At 48.8% G+C, this 18,936-nt stretch overlaps 1 protein-coding gene across 8 annotated transcripts in view; it reads right to left on the bottom strand.

Moving 5' to 3' along the window:
* Positions 1-18,936, bottom strand: part of LOC116953433 (dystrophin-like) — a 373,535-nt gene that overhangs the window by 269,014 nt on the left and 85,585 nt on the right. For all 8 annotated transcript variants that reach the window (XM_032973644.2, XM_076074969.1, XM_076074971.1 and 5 more), the window contains 6 exons: positions 16,977-17,054; positions 14,181-14,273; positions 11,346-11,518; positions 9,727-9,845; positions 7,292-8,112; positions 304-490 (listed from right to left, as the gene is read on the bottom strand). In XM_032973644.2, the coding sequence (XP_032829535.2) occupies positions 304-490; positions 7,292-8,112; positions 9,727-9,845; positions 11,346-11,518; positions 14,181-14,273; positions 16,977-17,054 (1,471 nt within the window). The remainder of the gene's footprint in view (positions 1-303; positions 491-7,291; positions 8,113-9,726; positions 9,846-11,345; positions 11,519-14,180; positions 14,274-16,976; positions 17,055-18,936) is intronic.

Genomic DNA, 18,936 nt, shown 5'->3' with positions numbered 1-18,936 from the left:
TTACTATGAATAGTATTGGTCGCGAAAGCCGACGTGTAAAACTTAATTTTAAAACTTCAACCGAAATCAAAGACCCCCAACCACCCCACAAAATTTGAAAAAAGTGGCAGTTTTTTTCTTCAAATTTTCTTGCCGCGGTTTTCACACCCGATGATGATTGCTTGTGCTGCAGTCGAAACGTCGTGATGATTTTATTGTTTTATATATTTTTTATTATTTTATTGTTTCCCTTCTACGTGACTTCACCGAAAGAACCAAGCAAATGAATCCCTGCAGTCACGAAAGCTTTGAATCAAAATTTACCGCGGCATCCTTCGCGACGCGTCTCCGGGAACGACGAATCCTGGACCATCCGCGGCGGCGGCACTGTTGTCGTGGCAACCGTCTCCTCGGCAACGCTCCGCGACGACGCTGCGTCAATTTTCCCGGCAACCGTTTCTGGGGACGCCGCCTCGGGGTCGGAGGTCGCTGGGCGACCGGCATCAGTCATCTGGAAGAAAAAAAAAGACACACAGACGCGGAAAACTAAAACGGCTACAAATCGCTCGAGCGCTACAAAGGAGACGAGTGATACAATTGTTAACAAAGTGAGGGGCATGTCTTGCTCGTGTGGGCACAGAACAAGAGACGGTCTTCTTTACCGGATGCCTATAACCAGATATTGACAGCCTGTACATGACCGCGGGAATCGCTGCGCCCGGACGTCAGGAAAGCGGTCACGAGCAAATTGGAACAAGCTTAATGGATTGAGGACACTAGACATCCACTCCATGGTCATACCGTGGAAATGCACAGACATGCAAAGAGAGACATACAGAGATACACACCAGAAAAAGAGACACAAATACAGAGAGAGACAGAGAAACTGAGATAGAGTAAAAGAGAGAGAGAGATACTATCACAACAGGTGGGGGACACTAGACATCTGCTATGTGGCGATGCCATGGAAATACACAGATACAGCGAGGTATAAAAAGATACACAGAGTAAGAGATACGATCACGACATCTGCTACGTGCCCACACGGTAGCTGTAAGCCACCTGACATCATGGAATAGTTTTTTTCCAGCCACAACAGAGCGGCTTAGAAGATCGCCAACGGCGGCACGACGGGAAATGTAGCGAATGCGCGCTCAACGCAATAATCACAGACATCGCAACGCGCATCGACGTTGCTAAACACGTCGCTGCTGGTGTAGAGAAAGATCGGTCAGCCTGGATATGTCTACAGTGAGGGAAAAAAGTATTTGATTCCCTGCTGATTTTGTACGTTTGCCCACTGACAAAGAAATGATCAGTCTATAATTTTAATGGTAGCTTTATTTGAACAGTGAGAGACAGAATAACAACAACAAAAATCCAGAAAAACACATGTCAAAAATGTTGTAAATTGATTTGCATTTTAATGAGGGAAATATGTATTTGACCCCTCTGCAAAACATGACTTAGTACTTGGTGGCAAAACCCTTGTTGGCAATCACAGAGGTCAGACGTTTCTTGTAGTTGGCCACCAGGTTTGCACACATCTCAGGAGGGATTTTGTCCCACTGCTCTTTGCAGATCTTCTCCAAGTCATTAAGGTTTCGAGGCTGACGTTTGGCAACTCGAACCTTCAGCTCCCTCCACAGATTTTCAATGGGATTAAGGTCTGGAGACTGGCTAGGCCACTCCAGGACCTTAATGTGCTTCTTCTTGAGCCACTCCTTTGTTGCCTTGGCCGTGTGTTTTGGGTCATTGTCATGCTGGAATACCCACCCACGACCCATTTTCAATGCCCTGGCTGAGGGAAGGAGGTTCTCACCCAAAATTTGATTGTACATGGCCCCGTGCATCGTCCCTTTGATGCGGTGAAGCTGACCTTTCCCCGTAGTAGAAAAATACCCCCAAAGCATAATGTTTCAATCTCCATGTTTGACGGTGGGGATGGTGTTCTTGGGGTCATAGGCAGCATTCCTCCTCCTCCAAACACGGCAAGTTGAGTTGATGCCAAAGAGCTACATTTTGGTCTCATCTGACCACAACACTTTCACCCAGTTGTCCTCTGAATCAGATGTTAATTGGCAAACTTCAGACGGGCATGTATATGTGCTTTCTTGAGCAGGGGGACCTTGCGGGCGCTGCAGGATTTCAGTCCTTCACGGTGTAGTGTTACCAATTGTTTTATTGGTGACTATGGTCGCAGCTGCCTTGAGATCATTGACAAGATCCTCCCATGTAGTTCTGGGCTGATTCCTCACCGTTATCATGATCATTGCAACTCCACGAGGTGAGATCTTGCATGGAGCCCCAGACCGAGGGAGATTGACAGTTCCTTTGTATTTCTTCCATTTGCGAATAATCGCACCAACTGTTGTCACCTTCTCAGCAAGCTGCTTGGCAATGGTCTTGTAGCCCATTCCAGCCTTGTGTAGGTCTACAATCTTGTCCCTGACATCCTTGGAGAGCTCTTTGGTCTTGGCCATGGTGGAGAGTTTGGAATCTGATTGATTGATTGCTTCTGTGGACAGGTGTCTTTTATACAGGTAACAAGCTGAGATTAGGAGCACTCCCTTTAAGAGTGTGCTCCTAATCTCAGCTCGTTATCTGTATAAAAGACACCTGGGAGCCAGAAATCTGATTGAGAGGGGGTCAAATACTTATTTCCCTCATTAAAATGCAAATCAATTTATAACACTTTTGACATGCGTTTTTCTGGATATTTTTGTTGTTATTCTGTTTCTCACTGTTCAAATAAACCTACCATTAAAATTATAGACTGATCATTTCTTTGTCAGTGGGCAAACGTGCAAAATCATCATGGGATCAAATACTTTTTTTCCCTCACTGTAAAGTGCCTTCGAACGGAAGTCGGCAGCCCACAACTCAACGTAAAGAAGTGAAGGCTACTCTAGCAACTCACCCTGGCAACCTCACTCATCCAAACCACTCGGCCACCTCGCCCACTCACTCGCCCAACCCACTCACTTCGGATTGAGATGCGAGCAGCTCACAAGTCAACGTGCAGAAGTGCGTTGCCGCTCTAATGGCACTGCCACGCGTGTGTCTGCGGTGAGACACGGACCATGGGACGCCGTCTATTGGTCTGTCGGCTACTGCAGGAGCTGTGCAATGTGTGGGACCTCGCCCGGGGCTACGGACCAGGCCACATCATTGTGACGAGTGGCCTATCCACTATCATTGCAATTTTGAATGCAATGGAAGCACACGATAATTATTAGAATGCAGGAAGAAGAAACACAGTCAAGCCGATGCTCACGAAGCAAAATATGCAAACTAAGATCGTGTATATCCCATTCAGCGCGCACCTGCGCATTTGTGTACCAAGGGCCAGTTAAAGATTCTGAGAAAACAAGCATTCCTTTGAAGAATATGCATTTAATTAATACGTATTTCTAATTAACATGGTTTTTTGTTAAATTTGCATGTCATTTACATGAAGCATTTCAAGCTCTGGAGATATTATCAAGCCGTTCCCATTCATCCATTCACGAGGTATTTATTTACGGATTTAATTCACGGCCCTGTTGTAATTCTACTGCAGGGTGAAGGCCTCCCCCCACCCCTCCCAACCACGTGTCAGTCGTGACGGTTTTTTGACCGTGGCCTCACGGCGCTGGTGAGCGCAGGGTTGGTGAAGGTTGAGGGGCCATCCAAGACCGGTTGAGATATCACCTCGCCACCGATGTTAGCCATGAACGTAGGTTGGCCGGGTTCACGGCGCAGTCAGCTAATAGCCACTCTGCATTTCGACGTTACATGAATCCAAATTGCGGTTTTAAAGTGTTAGCGGTGAACTCGTGTGGAAACACAGAGGCGGCTTATGCGTTTACCCATTCCCATATCATTCATATTATTCTCGGAGCATGTTATACGTAATAAAAAAAAACCCATATATTGAATTAAGCCAAATTAAATGGTAAAGCCTCCGATTCCAGGATGCGCACAATTCCCCAAACACCACATTAATAAATAAAAAATACATCAGCGTGCGTATGTGCGGGCCTCGCCGCGAAAAGAATATTAAAATATAAAAACTGGCAATTGGATATGCAGCGACGACGGCTGCAGGAGCCGGCTGAAGATTACAAAGGCAAAAGGACAGCCTTGCGATTGCTCGGTAATGTGACTGCCTCTGTCCTCTAGACAGCCTTCATTGGTGCTGCTCGCTTGCAGCACTTGCCCCAACAGTCTGTTAAGGCTACACGGGGGGGGGGGGGGGGGTTCTTTGTCTCTAGAGAACCACTCTGGAAGGTATTTGGCCTACACTTCCACTGTTGCCAGGAAGAGGTGGGAGTACCCCCACACTTTTACCCCCCCCCCCCCCACCATGGGAGATGTTTCCATGTGTACTGCTGGGTGGACCAGAGGCAGAAGATATTTGCATGCGTGCTAAGCCAAACCAACGGTCGTCTCAAGATTCATTACCATTATCTACAATCTGTCATTAACACACACACACACTGCAACAACTTTGCCACCGTTTTTAACAAGCGCCATTGGCACTGTCATCATTACCATTAAACGAATGCCAAACAACGCCTTGTGGCATCAACGGAAAATGTACGATAACTTTTAAAAAATAAGCTCGGGAGGCATTGCTATTAAACATCACAAACAGCAGCCACAGACTCCGCGATCACTCCCAACACAGTCCAGGGTTGACATGCCCTTTTTTGCACGCTGCTGACAAGCAATTAGGTGCTAATTCAACAACCGTGGCCGAAGGAGTTGAACGGGTCCCGGGAGGACGTCTAGCCGAGGAGATAGCGCGATTAAATCGATTCGCTCGCACGCGCCGTGTGGATCAACGCGTCGCAGGATCGTGTGAGAGAGGCGGTGGTGGATTGGGGAGGCCTTCATGCCGCAGTGGATTGGTCGTGGCTGACGATGAGGAAACCCTAAAATGGTTAAGCCCCCAGTGGATGGCATAAACGCTCCTTGCCAGTTTGAGTGCCCATCTGGTCGTCCGTCTGCCTTGTCCAACGCGTCCATTTGGGTGTCTGTCAGCCGACCTGTCGCCTGCCTTGCGTTCCTCGCACACTCCTAGAGCGAGCCTCCCACTCAACGGCAAAGGATCCCGCGTATAATCGTCAACAGGCTGTCCGGGTGTGCGATCACTGTTAGCAAGCACCCGTGAATGGCCAGCACGGGCGCATGACGGGTACGGTTTGGTCAGCCTTCGCTTATTGAGTGCCGATGTTTACACACTGCACAAAGTAGTCCAACATCAGGCCGAGTTTACCTCTGGGAGCCAAAGGGATTATAGTTGGGAGATCACCTGCCAACTGATTTTTGAAACGGCCTTCGTTTCTCCAGGCCGAGGATTGCACACTGCACCAGGTACTCATTTGAGGCTGAGTAGACCTGGGGGAGGGTCAAGGACTGGTTGTGATATCGCTCACCGCCGTCAGAGGCCATTAATACATTTCAGGCCGCTGCCCACGCCACCACTTACCCACGCCTCTCTTGCTTTCCAATCCTATTTACTCAGCGGCAACTCACAACCTGCATTGCTTGAAAGTTGATATTAAGTGCGCATATTGGGCTAAAGAGTCACTGCAGGGACGAGTGATGCTCCATGTAGCAATTGCCAAGTAGAGCAAGCACGCAACACGTTTAAGCGATGTGATATTCAACTAAATATTTATTTAAACACGAAAAAATAATGTCGTTACTGTTGTGATGAATATCACTCGTAATAGACGGCCCTTGGTCGAATCACTGAGACGTGAAGGCCTCTTCACACTATCGACCGTGGTGGTTGCTTGACCATATCCATGAGGTTTTTTGGGTTAAATCACGTAAATATAAATGTGTCCTTAAACCCGCCACCAACCGACACATCCAATTAGGTGATGTTTGTCACGTAAAAAAAAACATGCCAATTCGTTACTAGTACCACACACCGGTGTGTTGGAGAGTAAACCCACAACATCCACAATTCGAGTACGCTGTTTTGCCACTAATTAAAACCAGCATCATCAGGCTGCAGCCAGATTTGTGGAGACATCCTCCTGTTTCATTCTTTGGAGGGATAAATGCTTGACCATACTTCAACCACGTTGGTCAACGCAGGTTGGGTGGAGGGGTGGAGTGGCTCCGGGCCGGTTGACACGTCACTCACCACTTTTGTTAGCCAGGTCGCCGGGGTTCACAGAACCATGCGCTAACTACGCCACCACTCAACAGCCAGGCCAGCGAAGGGGGATGCAAGAACAGTCCGCAAAGTGTTCGGCTGCATTCACCGACACTCAGCTTGCACCGCTTCAATCCCAACGACTCCTCACTCCTTACGTGTGCAGCATCAAGTAATCACAGGCGTAGGCAGCCACGCTTGCAAAGCTTGCAGTGGGGCAATGAGCAACGACGACACTCGAGCTACACGAGCAAAATGCAATCAATCGCCGCTGTCCTGATGAGCCAGGCAGTCAGTGTCATTGACACAAACAACCCTGGGAGGCTTTCGAGCCGAGGGCGATGCAGACTCTGCGAAACTGGGTAGGGTCAACGCAGGTTCCAGCAGAATAAAAAATTTTCTTTGCGTGTATACATGTATGTTGAACTTATTTGGCAGTGTACGTAGTAATCGGAGGTGCCGGGGAAGGACAACAAACTAAACACACAAAGCAGTTAAAAAGAAACGAGTTTTCAATGTAGATCATTGCTGCACTGATATCGCTCGTACCTATACGCTCTTTCTGAACCTCTGCAATGCAACTAAAGATTATTTCAATCGGCCTACTTTTGTTGATCACGTAATGAAAATACAATTTCACAGGCTGTATGTAAAACATATGCAAGCGTGGTGCCATCAATTTGAGATGCAAAGCATGCTGGGTATTTCATGTTGTACTTTTGCTGCCCAAAGCACATTTTATTCATTATATGTATATTAGCGTTATTATTTTGTTTAAAGCCTGCTTGCGTATTTCTAGCCGATGGGTTTTTGCATCGGTTACAAATGTGTTATTAATGAAAAAAACGTCAAATAACCACGCACCATAATGAATTCCATTTTGCGTTCCAACATTTTGCCCTTGAAAGTCTGTAATTAGTGATAACAGTTTTGCTCGCTTAAAAAAGCAATACATCCCCTCGACTGTGATGAGACAAGGGGGCCCAGATACTGTAGCAGCTGGCAGGACCGAGGGTATCTCCTTATCACTGGAGATACCGGAGGGCAAGTATCGATTAGCAGCACAACTCTGTCGCAAAGTTTTGTTCATGTTAGATTATCTTTATAGACGAAGCTGGAAAGTGATTTTTTTTGTTAATGTGACAGAAGACCTACCCGTGGGAGACTGACACAGGGCAGCAGCGGGGTTGCTTCCGTCTCAGCTGCGTCTTGCGTCGGAGCAAGGGAGTCATCCCCTGCACGGCGTCTATCGTGCACATGAGCAGCAGGTAGGGACGATCCACACGGCACCTCATCGCGTTGGCCACCAGGGGACAAATCCTGCTGCACTGGCGACGGAGGAATCAGCTCTGGCAGTGACGAGCCGAGCCCTGCGACGGGAGAGTCGCGCGGGTCCGGCGAGTTTCTACCGATGCTGGGCGACTTCCTAGCCGGCAGAGGCGACTTGTGCTCCCGCGCGGGACCCTGGCGTCCGGGACGGGGCGAGAAACCTCCCGGCAGCGGTGACTCCCGCGTCGGGAATGGCGAGGAGCGGCCCGAGTGCGACAGCTCCCAGGAAGGGAACGGCGACGATCGGCCGGACGCCAGCGATTCGCGGGACGGGAACGCCGAGGCGCGTCTCAGCCGCGGGGAATCCCGGCCCGGCAGTGGCGACCTTTGCCCCGGCAGCGGCGATCGGCTGCCCGACACGGGCGACCGGTGCCCGGGGACTGGCGACTCGCGCTCGGCGAGCAAGGGCAGCGGCCGCGGTGGGAGGAGCGCGGGGTCCGTCCCGGCGTAGGCGCGATGGCGGTGGCGCAGGGGGTCGGGCGAGTTTGTGCCGCCGCCGCCGCCGCCGCCGCCGCTGCCGGCGGTGTTCCAGGGCAGCGACTCGACCTCGCGCAGGGACTCTGGCGACACGCGCTGGGGCAGCGCTTGGAAGAGCGACGTCACGTACATCAGCACCGACTTCTTGTCGGGGCGCGCCGTCGCCACGTCTGCGAAGCAACGCGATGGCGGTCACTACAACGGGCGAGCAATCATCTGCCACCACCTCGCGTACGTCAAACTTATTTTTTGTCCCCCTCGCCAACCGTGCTAAAATCAGAGGTGTGTGGGAAAGGATAACAAAGCGTAATAAAAAAAAGCAGTTCTAAAGAAATTAGTTTTCAACACCCTTTACCCTCAGGTCTTCCGTCAAGCCTGGCGGCATCGTCGTTATTAACTCTTCCCTCTCAAAACCGATGTGCCCTGCGCAGCGAATCCCTGAATTTGCTCGTCCCAAAAAATCATGGACTGTGGAGCTGCCGATTGCCGGTTCGCCATGGACACCTTCCGTCCGGAATTCCAGCCCGAATTCCATGCCGCTTTTACATTCTTCGTTCGCGTTCAAAAATCATCACTTGGCAACGACGACGATGAGCCTGTCCTGGCAAAGCCCCCTTTTCTAGGTCACTGAGCTGAGCTTCGTGCCTCTCGAGTCGCACTCGAACTTTGGTCCGTTTTCAAAATTTGCGTGCGTAATATTTTTTTACGATTGTTGTTATCCCCAGTGAGAAAAACAAATGTCTTAGTTTTCTAGATTAAAAAAAAAACATAACTCGTAAAGAATCTGGTATGAACAATGACAAAAGAAGAAAGTTGTTTGTGTGTCTACCGATTACACAAAAGCTGTGCTTTCACATTCTAATCCGAAGTAACAAGCCTCAGCAGTGGCTGGCACACGCACTGCAGCAATATCCTCTGTTTGTGTTGAAAAATTACTTATCGATCCGTTCCGAAATAATAATAATAATTCTGCCCCCAACACGGAACAAATAAATGCAACTTTTTAAAGGTCCAACGCAATAAATGTGTCCGTACAATAATTTGGATGCCTTTAAGCCAGCGGGTTAAGTTTATTTTGTTTGTTATTGTGCATTGTAATTTTGTTACCGTCACGGTTATTTCATTATTGATGGATTGTTTTTTATTTGTTGACGCAGGTAAAGAAACATTCAGTCATAAGCGGTTTCACAGGGGACCTTGGTTAAAAACAGAAAAAGTAATGCGATTTATAGTACGGTGCGCTATGAACTCGGCGACCTGCGTTCCAATTTCCAGCCACGGCTAACATCAGTGGCGAGCAATAACAGAACCAGTAACCGAGTCACCCCCTTTTCACCAGTCCACACGGAGCAGCGTGCCCTCGTCTCGTCACCGCCCACAACATGTATGGTGTGGGGGAGGCCTTCATCCAGCAGCGGATGGACAATATGGCCGCACATTAACAAGTTTGCATCATCCAAACCATGGGGAAAAAAAGCGGGCTTGGGAAGGGCACGTCGCTAGGCATGCGATGACAGCCGATGGTCACGGATAGCGACGGAGTGGGCGGCCAAAGGATGGGATGCATCCGGAAAGACGTCGACCGGGGAGAGATGGAGCGATTACATCAGCTGGCGTGTAACCTCTGGGCAGATTTTTGCTTCACAGGATCATGGCAAGGGGGGGGGGGGGGTTGGTGACTGCTTGTGGTTAGGGAGGCTTTCATCCAGGAGTGGATTGACCATGACTGACAACGACGATGATGATGATGTTGTACATGTACACATGTTGTTGTTATTATTAACCTTCTGGGTCAAGGAGTCGCTCGATGCCCAGATGATCCTTGGCCAATGAAAAGGCTCTCTCCAGACGCTGCACAGGGGTCATTTCACGCAGCTCCTCCACCGGGTTAAACACACCCGGCCTGGGCACATGGGCAGACGAGGAAAATGATGAAGGGATGAGTTGGTCGGGGGAGGGTCACGGGTCACAAGCCAACCTGTTGCACGATTGGCTACGTACGATGGGGAAAGAACTTCAACACACATCACATACATGCGGTTAATCCCGTCGGATCTCGGAAGCTGAGCATGCTTGAGCCTGGCGAGTGCCTAAAAGAATGACCGCCAGGGCTTTCCAGATTGTATAGGTATGGGGCTGCGACGTGTGGCCCGGGATATGGCAGTGCCGAGTGTCACCCGCCGGTATGTACGTATGTATGTTGAACTTCTTTCGCACTGTACGTAGCACCAATTGGAGGTGCGGAGAAAGGACTACAAACTAAAACACAAATGTGGGGTTTCTCCCGGTAATCTGCTTTCATCCTACGCGAAGCCAAACTCTCGTCTCGTTCGTGGAAATGGCCAAACGACCCAATGCGGAACGTTTCTGATGTTAGATATAAATAAATGTGCAAGTTCAGTGTGAAGCAGCTGTGGAGCCAAGGTGATGAGGGGTGAGACAAGGTGGCTGCTTGTATAACACGAGCGCAATGAACACAGTTTTATCCTTTTTCAATGACATTTCAATTCACATATTGCAGATATAATTCTAAGCACAAAACAACGTGCTAATAAAAAAACACATACCTTATACTGTCTCCCTATTCAGAGGGATTTTAAGAGGGAGGGAGGGGGGCCTATGGTCTATTGTTTGGTTCCCCCAATGTTCCCTTGCTCCTTTGTGGTATTGTTGCATTGAAACATTCTATCCTATTTGGACTTAAAGCTTTCGTGACTGCAGGAATTCATATTCTTGGGTCTTTCGGCAAAGTCACGTAGATAGGTTCAGAGGAAAAAACAAAAAACTACAACGTTTCGATCGCAACACAAGCGGTTGTCTTCACAAGTGGTCGTCTTCAGGTTCCGCATTGCAAGACGACCGCTTGTGTTGCGATCGAAACGTCGTAGTTTTATTTATTCTTTTTTGTTATTTTCTTTGAACCTATCTACGTGACTTTTCCCGAAAGACCCAAGAATATTCTATCGTATCGCGCGCAAAGGCAATACGACATTGAGACTGTAAATGCCAATGTCGAGGTCTGCTGGCCACGAATAGAGGGCTTCAGAGGAGCGAGTTTGTGCAGTTTTTCGCCGTTCCTCCTCCGTTGAAGGAGCGCACGACTACAATAGGTCAACAATGTTGCCCATAGTTTGGGTCGCGTGGCCACAATCGCAGCACTGTGGCTTGTCTTAAACTCCCCATTTATGAAGGAGACGTTGCGCAAAGGCCTGTTGCGACCCTGCGACGGTTGATGTTCCCGATGCCCCGAAACGCGAGAGGTCTCGCGGCAATCAATCGATTAAAAGTAATTTTCTCCGGATGACTGCACAGAAGCCTCTCCCCCTCCCCCCCCTATAATAACTTCACAGCTTCGCGAGACGCCGCCACGTGCGATGTCGTTCCTCGCCCCGCTTCCTTGCACCTGTGGCTGTGGAGCAGCGCGCCGATCGCCAAGCCGTCGGACCAGCAGCTCGTGAAGTTGGTGACGTTCACGTCGGGGCAGTCACGCGTCGACTGCCGCACCCAGCTCAGCAGGATCTTCTCGCTGCTCGTCTGCTCCAGGCCGGACATTGCCTCCTTCATCACATCCTTCACCTGCCATCGGGGGGGGGGGGGGGGGGGGGGTGGGGCACGCTCAGAATTGGCGTCTCACGACGTTTCACTTCTTTGCGTCTCACGACGAGCCTTGGACCCTTGTGCGAGCCCTCCAAATACTGTGGGCGTCTAACGGCCCATGTTCAAATCTGGAGGTGGTTTGGAAGAGGCTTTACTACAACGCCTGGCCAATCTTCTCAGCAAGGAGTATGAACCATAATCACGCCGACTCGTTACCCTCGCAGCAGCGGCTTTTGGATAGCCATTGAACAAAGACGGTGTCCACCGCATCGCACACTTTTAGATGCACGTCTGCGACCATCTGGAACGCTCTTCCTTTCGATATTAGGAGGCCACTGAAGCTATGCACTTCTACATGTAGATTGAACACCCATTTCTTTAGAACTGCTTTTTGTCTTTAGTTTGTTATCCTTCTCCCACACTTCCGATTAGGACGGTTGGTTACGTACCGTGCAAAAGAAGTTCAACATCTATACATACATGCAAAGGTGTACGTACAACACCTGGGCAGAGACTACAAGGTAGACCACGAAGGCGATCGACAGATGATGTATCAAATGGACCGGATTACATATCAGCATTGCAGCGAGGCTGGCAGATGATAGATAGAAAGGGAATTACATTGCGAACGATGTTAACTTTTTAGAAGGAGGATTGCACTGTATGACATGAGAATGCCTGTGAGGTTACCTCTATCCCTATAAATCCATGAAAGCGTTCCTGCTCAAGCGAGCAATGGGGGCAGTGTTAATCTCCAGGGCCAGCGGTAAATATTGCACAATTCTGTCATAATAAGGGTGAGATTAGTCACAGGACTACCAATCCTAGACCATGAGCTGAGGTGACCCTCAAAACTACAATTGAACGCAACCGCTTCCGATTGTGTTATCAAGTCAAAACACAAATTAATGGATTGTTGCTGGCAGTAATTGAGAGTCACATGCTATAACCACAGAGCCGCCTGGCCAGATAAAAATTAAATTGACATAGGAATTGAAAAAAGCTTCATGTTGAAATTGAAGACAAATGTATAATAATAATAAATTAAACGTTTTAGTCGAGAGGTCCATTGGTCTTCCACACATCTGTTATCTATTGGCATTTGCTTTAGCAAACAAATGAGATGAGCAGAATTTTTATTTATTTTATCACCCACACTGCTTCATTTGGTCAAGTTTTGCCACAGTGGTTTGCACATTGCTCTACGAATCGACTAACCTCACTCCCTTTCCCAGCTATGGCTAAAAAGTTTGTGGCGAGGTCTTCATCCATCATTGGATTGACAAAGGGCTGTAACATTAATATAACTCTCATTATTAAATATTATTTATGCTTCACAACACACAAAGCTTGTTTAGTTGCAACTACGTGACCACGGGGAGGACGTGCAAACTCCAAATGCACAGACGTCAGGGTCGGGATCAAACCCACGACCCTCCTGCATACCAGGCGAGGTAGCAGTTAGCATTTCGCCTCCGTGGTGCCTGGCGACGCTTCCGCTTAATTTCCTGCCCTCGGCCTTTTCAATTTCAAACGGCCAATCCCAGACCCGCCGAGAGAACGCGCGACGGGCCTCCACGCGCAATCTCTGCGCAACGTTAAAGCGATAGCGAGCAATATTGTCTCGGGAGCTGCACTCATTTCCTGCCCTTTTCAAATGCGTATTAAAAAAGGCACAAAAGCCACTTGTGGGTCAGGGCCATGTAAGATAAACGCCACTACCCGGTAATCCACATATTATCCCTATTATTATAGTGCTCAAGGACTCGGCCATTGCAGACGTATGGCAACTGAAAGGACGGCAAGATTTCACGATGCTATAAAAAAAATCTCTTGCTTCAAAATTCGCCATGAGTGGCTTTTGTGCTGCCCTGATGGGAGAGAGTCCCTGACATCGCGCAGAGCAGAAAATCATGCGCAGCCATTAGCGGGAGTGCTTTGACCGGCTGCCAAGGCATTCCAAGAATGACGGCATTAATATCGCATGGTTCCTCGCGAATTAAGATTTACACAGACACTCCTGCCAAGTAACTGAGCTCTGAGCGAATTATACTGCGACACACCTAATATCATCATCATGATCATCTTCTTCACAAGTATTTTTTTTTTTATCAGCCATCATCATCCACTGCTGCATGAAGGTTGCCCCGAAGCTGTCGCCATCTCCCGTGGTACCGCGACATAACGTCGATCCAGCCCTTGGAGGTACTAGCATTCACCACCGAGTTAAAAATAATGATTTCATCAATTCTTGAATTGCTTCAAATTAGAGACTTTGTATGGCCCCAGCTCCCCGAGGATGCCCTGTGACTCAACGGCGCTGCTGCTGCTGCTGGCTGCTGATGCTGTTGGTGGTGGTGGGCTGGGCCCAAATTGCCTCATCCCAGGCAGTGCCACACTGGTGTTCTCTCGGCTCTTATAAGTTTCCAACTCCCCATGACCATTCCCGCACCTCTGCCTTCTACCCAATTATAATAAAAAAGAGTCTTCAGATTGAGCTGCACTCGGACGCTATATACATTAAAATAGTTGTTGGTGTTGATGTTCAATCAAATAATGACCTCCGCATTGTGAACTCGCCATGGAGCGGAGGGGGGGGGCAGAAGGGGTGAACGACTCCTCCAGTTGCCATAACCCTTACCTGCCAGTGCAAGATGATGCTCCAGATAAGACCGAGCGTGAGCTTGTGGTTTCCATCCACAATGTCCGGGCCCCCAATGTTAACGAGCTCCACCTGAGCATGGGCGCATAAATGCACAAACACATCCATAGAGAAGAAAAAAGACAAATATCCACCCCCCCGCCCCCCCCCCTCCTATATAGCCATTAACACACTGTTGGGGCAAGTGCCTTCACCGGGTACCTACAAAGGCTGGTACGGCACAACACCACCCCTATCCACCTTTGCCTCCCCAGTGTTGATGCTTAGACACCGCACCAGGTACTAATTTAAAGTGTGGGGGGGGGGGGAGACCCAGAACTGGTTCAGATAATTACCGACACCGACCTTCGCCGTGAGCGGGAATCGAACTCGGGTCACCAGGTTCGCGGGCTCGGTGAACCGACTACCACACCACCGCTTCCCATCCCATGCGTGCGTGCACACAAATGCAAGAGAGTAAGACGACATTGTGCTTTGTTAAAATGTTGGAAGCATCGATTTTGCACGATCGTCTGCATTGAGACGAATGCCCCCACTTCAATTTGGCGACGTCCCACCCATTGTCCAAGTGAGATCACACCCTCGCCGTAATCGTTGGGCAACAACAAGTAAAGTATAGACCCCACGAAACACGCAGACAAGAGAGATCTGGGGAAGACATTTTTGGCACGGCGACGGAGGCAATTTACGTATTACCGGAAGTTGCAGCGGGCCGTCGGAGCGAATATCATCGCAGCTTCCCCCACCTCTTCCTTTGCAAGTAACTCAAATCCCACAACACGGCAGATGGGGCTAAGTGACACTCACATTTGCTGGCGCATAAAATCAATCAAGAAATGCACAGCGCCATAGGAATGCGGCACTGATGATGAGTGATGATTTCTGAATGACCATCCCCAAATGCCTCGCATTTCACGCCCCATTAGGCTGTGGAGATTTACATTCCTCATCCAAGCCCAGAGCAAAAACATTACAATTTTGACGATCGGTGAACTTAACCTTTTATGTTGATGTCCTCATAGCATTTGCAGTAACATTTTGACGATTACAATCCTCACATTGTTTGCTCAGGCAGTTTCGCACTCTTAAGAGGAAGTCATTCATTGGTTTGATGTTTTTTTCTACCGTTCATGAAAGTTCAAAGTACGGTGTAAATAAATATATATTTCATGTATCTCTTCAAGATAAAATAAAAAAAACTGCCTCGGACAAATTCACGGGCAACTCGAAAAAAACGACGACAGGCCAAAGGTTTATTTCTCGAGGCGGTGTGCATCTCCTGTTTAAAACCCCTCTTCAGCGGTGGAAATTCCACATTCACATGGCGAAGGCGGTGAGTCTTATCTTAAAGGTCATCCACTGCTGACTCCTGCACAAAGCCGTACATTTGTAATAACCCTTGGAGGGATGAATGTATGTACATTGAACTTCTTTCACACCGCATGTTATCCAACCGCGCTAAACGGAGGTGCTGGGGGGGGGGGGGACAAACTAAACACGCACAAAGTAGTCCTAAAGTAATGGGTTTTCAATCTAGATTTAAAGTGCAGAGCTCACAGTGGCTTCCTAATGTGATGGGCTGAGGATTTGAACTCGCAACCTTTCAAATTTGGAGCAGCTCGCTCTGCAGCTGAGCCACCTGGCCGGCTATCATGAAGGCCAACATCGACTGCAATACGTTGCAGTCATAACCAATGCAAGATGGCAAGGTAATGTGGATGATAAAATGCACTATTTCGCCATATTAAACATTTTTCTTCATGGAGCCTTCCTACTTATTACCCGCGGGGCAACAATACCCCGGCTCGGAAAAATGCTGCAATTCCACCGGCAGTTTTCTCCGAGCGCAGGAGGGCTGCGACGTTTGCGAAACAGATAGGGGCATCTGACAAAATGTGTTTTTCTGCCTACCTGACTTCTGCACCATTTCCCAGAAGACCAAGGGAGAGAATTTGAAAGACGTTAAGAGAACCAAAATGCCAAAGGGTTCCGCGAGCAAAAGAGTAAAGATTTACGCGAGCGTCGCCGTAAATTGGCAGCGTCTTCATTTCACGCAAAATATAAAAAAAAACCCAGCAGCAGCAAGTAAATGACACTAATGATATCATTGCCCCAAGGACCCCCGGATTAATGGATCTCGACATACACCGCATTTCCAGGGGGTGCATCGCCTTAATATGCGTGCGCGTTTAATGCAGCTGTGGATCAACTGAAGTGCCAATCGCGAGGGAGGCACTTCGGCGTTGTCGTCTTAAAGTTGTTCGTGGGCCCTGCCACCCTGTAGCAGCTCGGTGCGGTGCCTCGTGGTTGGCCGGAGCTGCGGTGCAAGGAATTAAAAGGGGGACGCCCCCCCCCCCCCACCTTGTCTGGCTTCTGCCGCCAATCTTCGCCCGAATCAACTAAAAAAAACGCACCCGAAAGCAAGCATTCGGGCTGCATCCACCGGACACCCACACCCCTCGCTTCAATCCCAATGGCTCCTCGCCACCGGCGCGTGCCACATCAAGCAATCACAGGCTTAGGCAGCCTCGCTTGCCGATACTGCAGTGAGGCCAATAAGCGACAACGACGCTCCAGCTAACACAAGCAAAACGCAATCGATTGTCCCCTGCCCTGGACAAGCCAGGCTGTCGGTGTCATTAACACGTAAAAAAAAAAAAACGCGGGGAAGCTTTTACGCTGCAGGAGATGCCGACCTTTGCGCAACCTAAGAGGTTTCATCGCCAGCGCACTCGACAAACCTGCCACTGGGCTGAACCCTCTCCGCATGCTTACGTTGTTGGAGCGCAGGACGTGCAGGGCCCTGGTGACGTTGTTGAGGGCATGGAGTCGCGACGCGCCGCGCTCCACGGGCTGACGGGAGAGAGAGGAAATCCGTCGTGGGGGGCGGCGGTCACTCGGCAGGGCGGGCTGCCGGGGGGCCTCTCGCGAAGATGCTGGGTTCTCGTGTGTCGCACCCAGACTTTGTGGCACCACCGTTTCTGTTTTAAATCCTTACCCCCCCCCCCCTCCAACCCCTTCCAAACATCCCTGATCGCACCAGAGTGGCGTGAAACGTAAACAGAAACGCGAAGACTACGCAGACAATTTTTCGCAAATGCTTCTCGCCCCCATTTAGAAAATTAGAGGGAGAAAGGATAAATCTTGGGAGACTGGCCCTAGGATCGCAAGCCCAACTGGCAGTGGCATGGCGCAAGTGACAAAGCACCTCGGATTAGCACGATAGGTTCCGTACGGTGCGAAAGAAGTTCAATGTACCGTACATTTAAAACGCTTATTGGAGAGATTTGCAGTCCTACCCTCGAAGGCCGCTCTAGTTAATACTGTGGGTGTATCAACCGTAAAATACTCGACACGCCGTCTGCTTTCCAGTGGACGTTAAATATCCCGCGATGTCGCTGCCATTGTGTGCCGCGATGTCACGGTCCAATTTTCTTTGCCACGTTTCAAAATGTAATGAAAATTACTCAATTGTCCCATACTGCAAAAAAACTTGGCAGGACCCTCCTGAAAGGGTTGAGACTCGATCAGGCTTCCTGGGTAAACAATCTTCGTAATTAAAATAATGATAATGAAGTGTAAATGCCAAATACACCAATCACAACTGATACTTCAAACACTGAAGATATATAAAGAGATAAATAATAACACTTCAGGAAGTTATGGAGCTTGGTGGAAAAAAAAGTACAGGAATGGTTAAATTTGAGCTCTTTGTGCAGTTAAAAAAGAATAAAACACGCACATATGCGCACACATTCAAGAAGCAGAGAATGAGGACTGAAAGCCAAATTCCACGATTGTTTCCGGCACCTGTAAATCACACACTAACTCTTTACGCATATGGGATGTGGCCTCAAAGAAAGAAAGAAAAAAAGCAAGTCTGAAGTTGATATTTTGCCCAAAACGACATTTCGATTAACATTTCGTAAAACCTTTAAAACACACACATAAATTAGTGCACCCAAAAAACTTTTACCTTTTTACTGAAACCGGTCGATTTTCTTCTCTCCTGTTACTTTTACACATAGGAAAAACCAATTTTTTTTTATTTTGTATTGTTTTATTTTTATTATTTATTGTTTCCCTTCTATGTGACTTTACCGAAAGAACCAAGATTATAAAGGAAAAACCGTTAATGTTTCTGTAGGTCACGAGCAGAATAGAGTTAAACTTAAAAAAAAAACTCCTGTTCTACCCAAAACAAAATAGCACAGCAATAAATTACAATTGATCCAACGACTCCCGAAAGCGAGTTACTCATTACGTATATCTCTACGCAGTCGAGGCGGATTCATTTCCGACGGGTCTGACCGTGCCCGGCACACCATGTCCAGGATACCTCTCGCCATGGCTGTAGCAACTGCTCATGTGGCCACATATTCCAGTCTACAGGCAACCACGGATGATATTTCCATACCATGTCCAGTATAACCCTCGCTCTGGTCACTGGCTAAATGGTCACATGCCACCGAGTCCACTCGCGACCTGGCAAATATTCCCCGAGGGAGGTGGACCACACGGAGCCGAGCTCGGACGCAGCACGGGCGAGACGCGCGTCCTCTTGCACGTCGTTCCATCAATGGAAAATCAACGAATCGCCAAACCGCGACTGTGGTAAAGCCCAGAGCAACAAACGCATTACCGTCGAGGGCGCCATCCGCGCCACACACCATGCAGGTATATTGTTGCAATGCGTACCAGCGTCTACTGGTCGCCTTGGATTGGTCGAAGGACC

This window comes from Petromyzon marinus, chromosome 51 (assembly GCF_048934315.1).
Source record: "Petromyzon marinus isolate PM22_M1 ecotype Great Lakes invasive population chromosome 51, UKy_Petmar_22M1.pri1.0, whole genome shotgun sequence".
Lineage (NCBI taxonomy): Eukaryota > Metazoa > Chordata > Hyperoartia > Petromyzontiformes > Petromyzontidae > Petromyzon > Petromyzon marinus.
The sequence above is the reverse complement of the archived record's forward strand: the minus strand, read 5'-3'. Positions and strand labels throughout refer to the sequence as shown.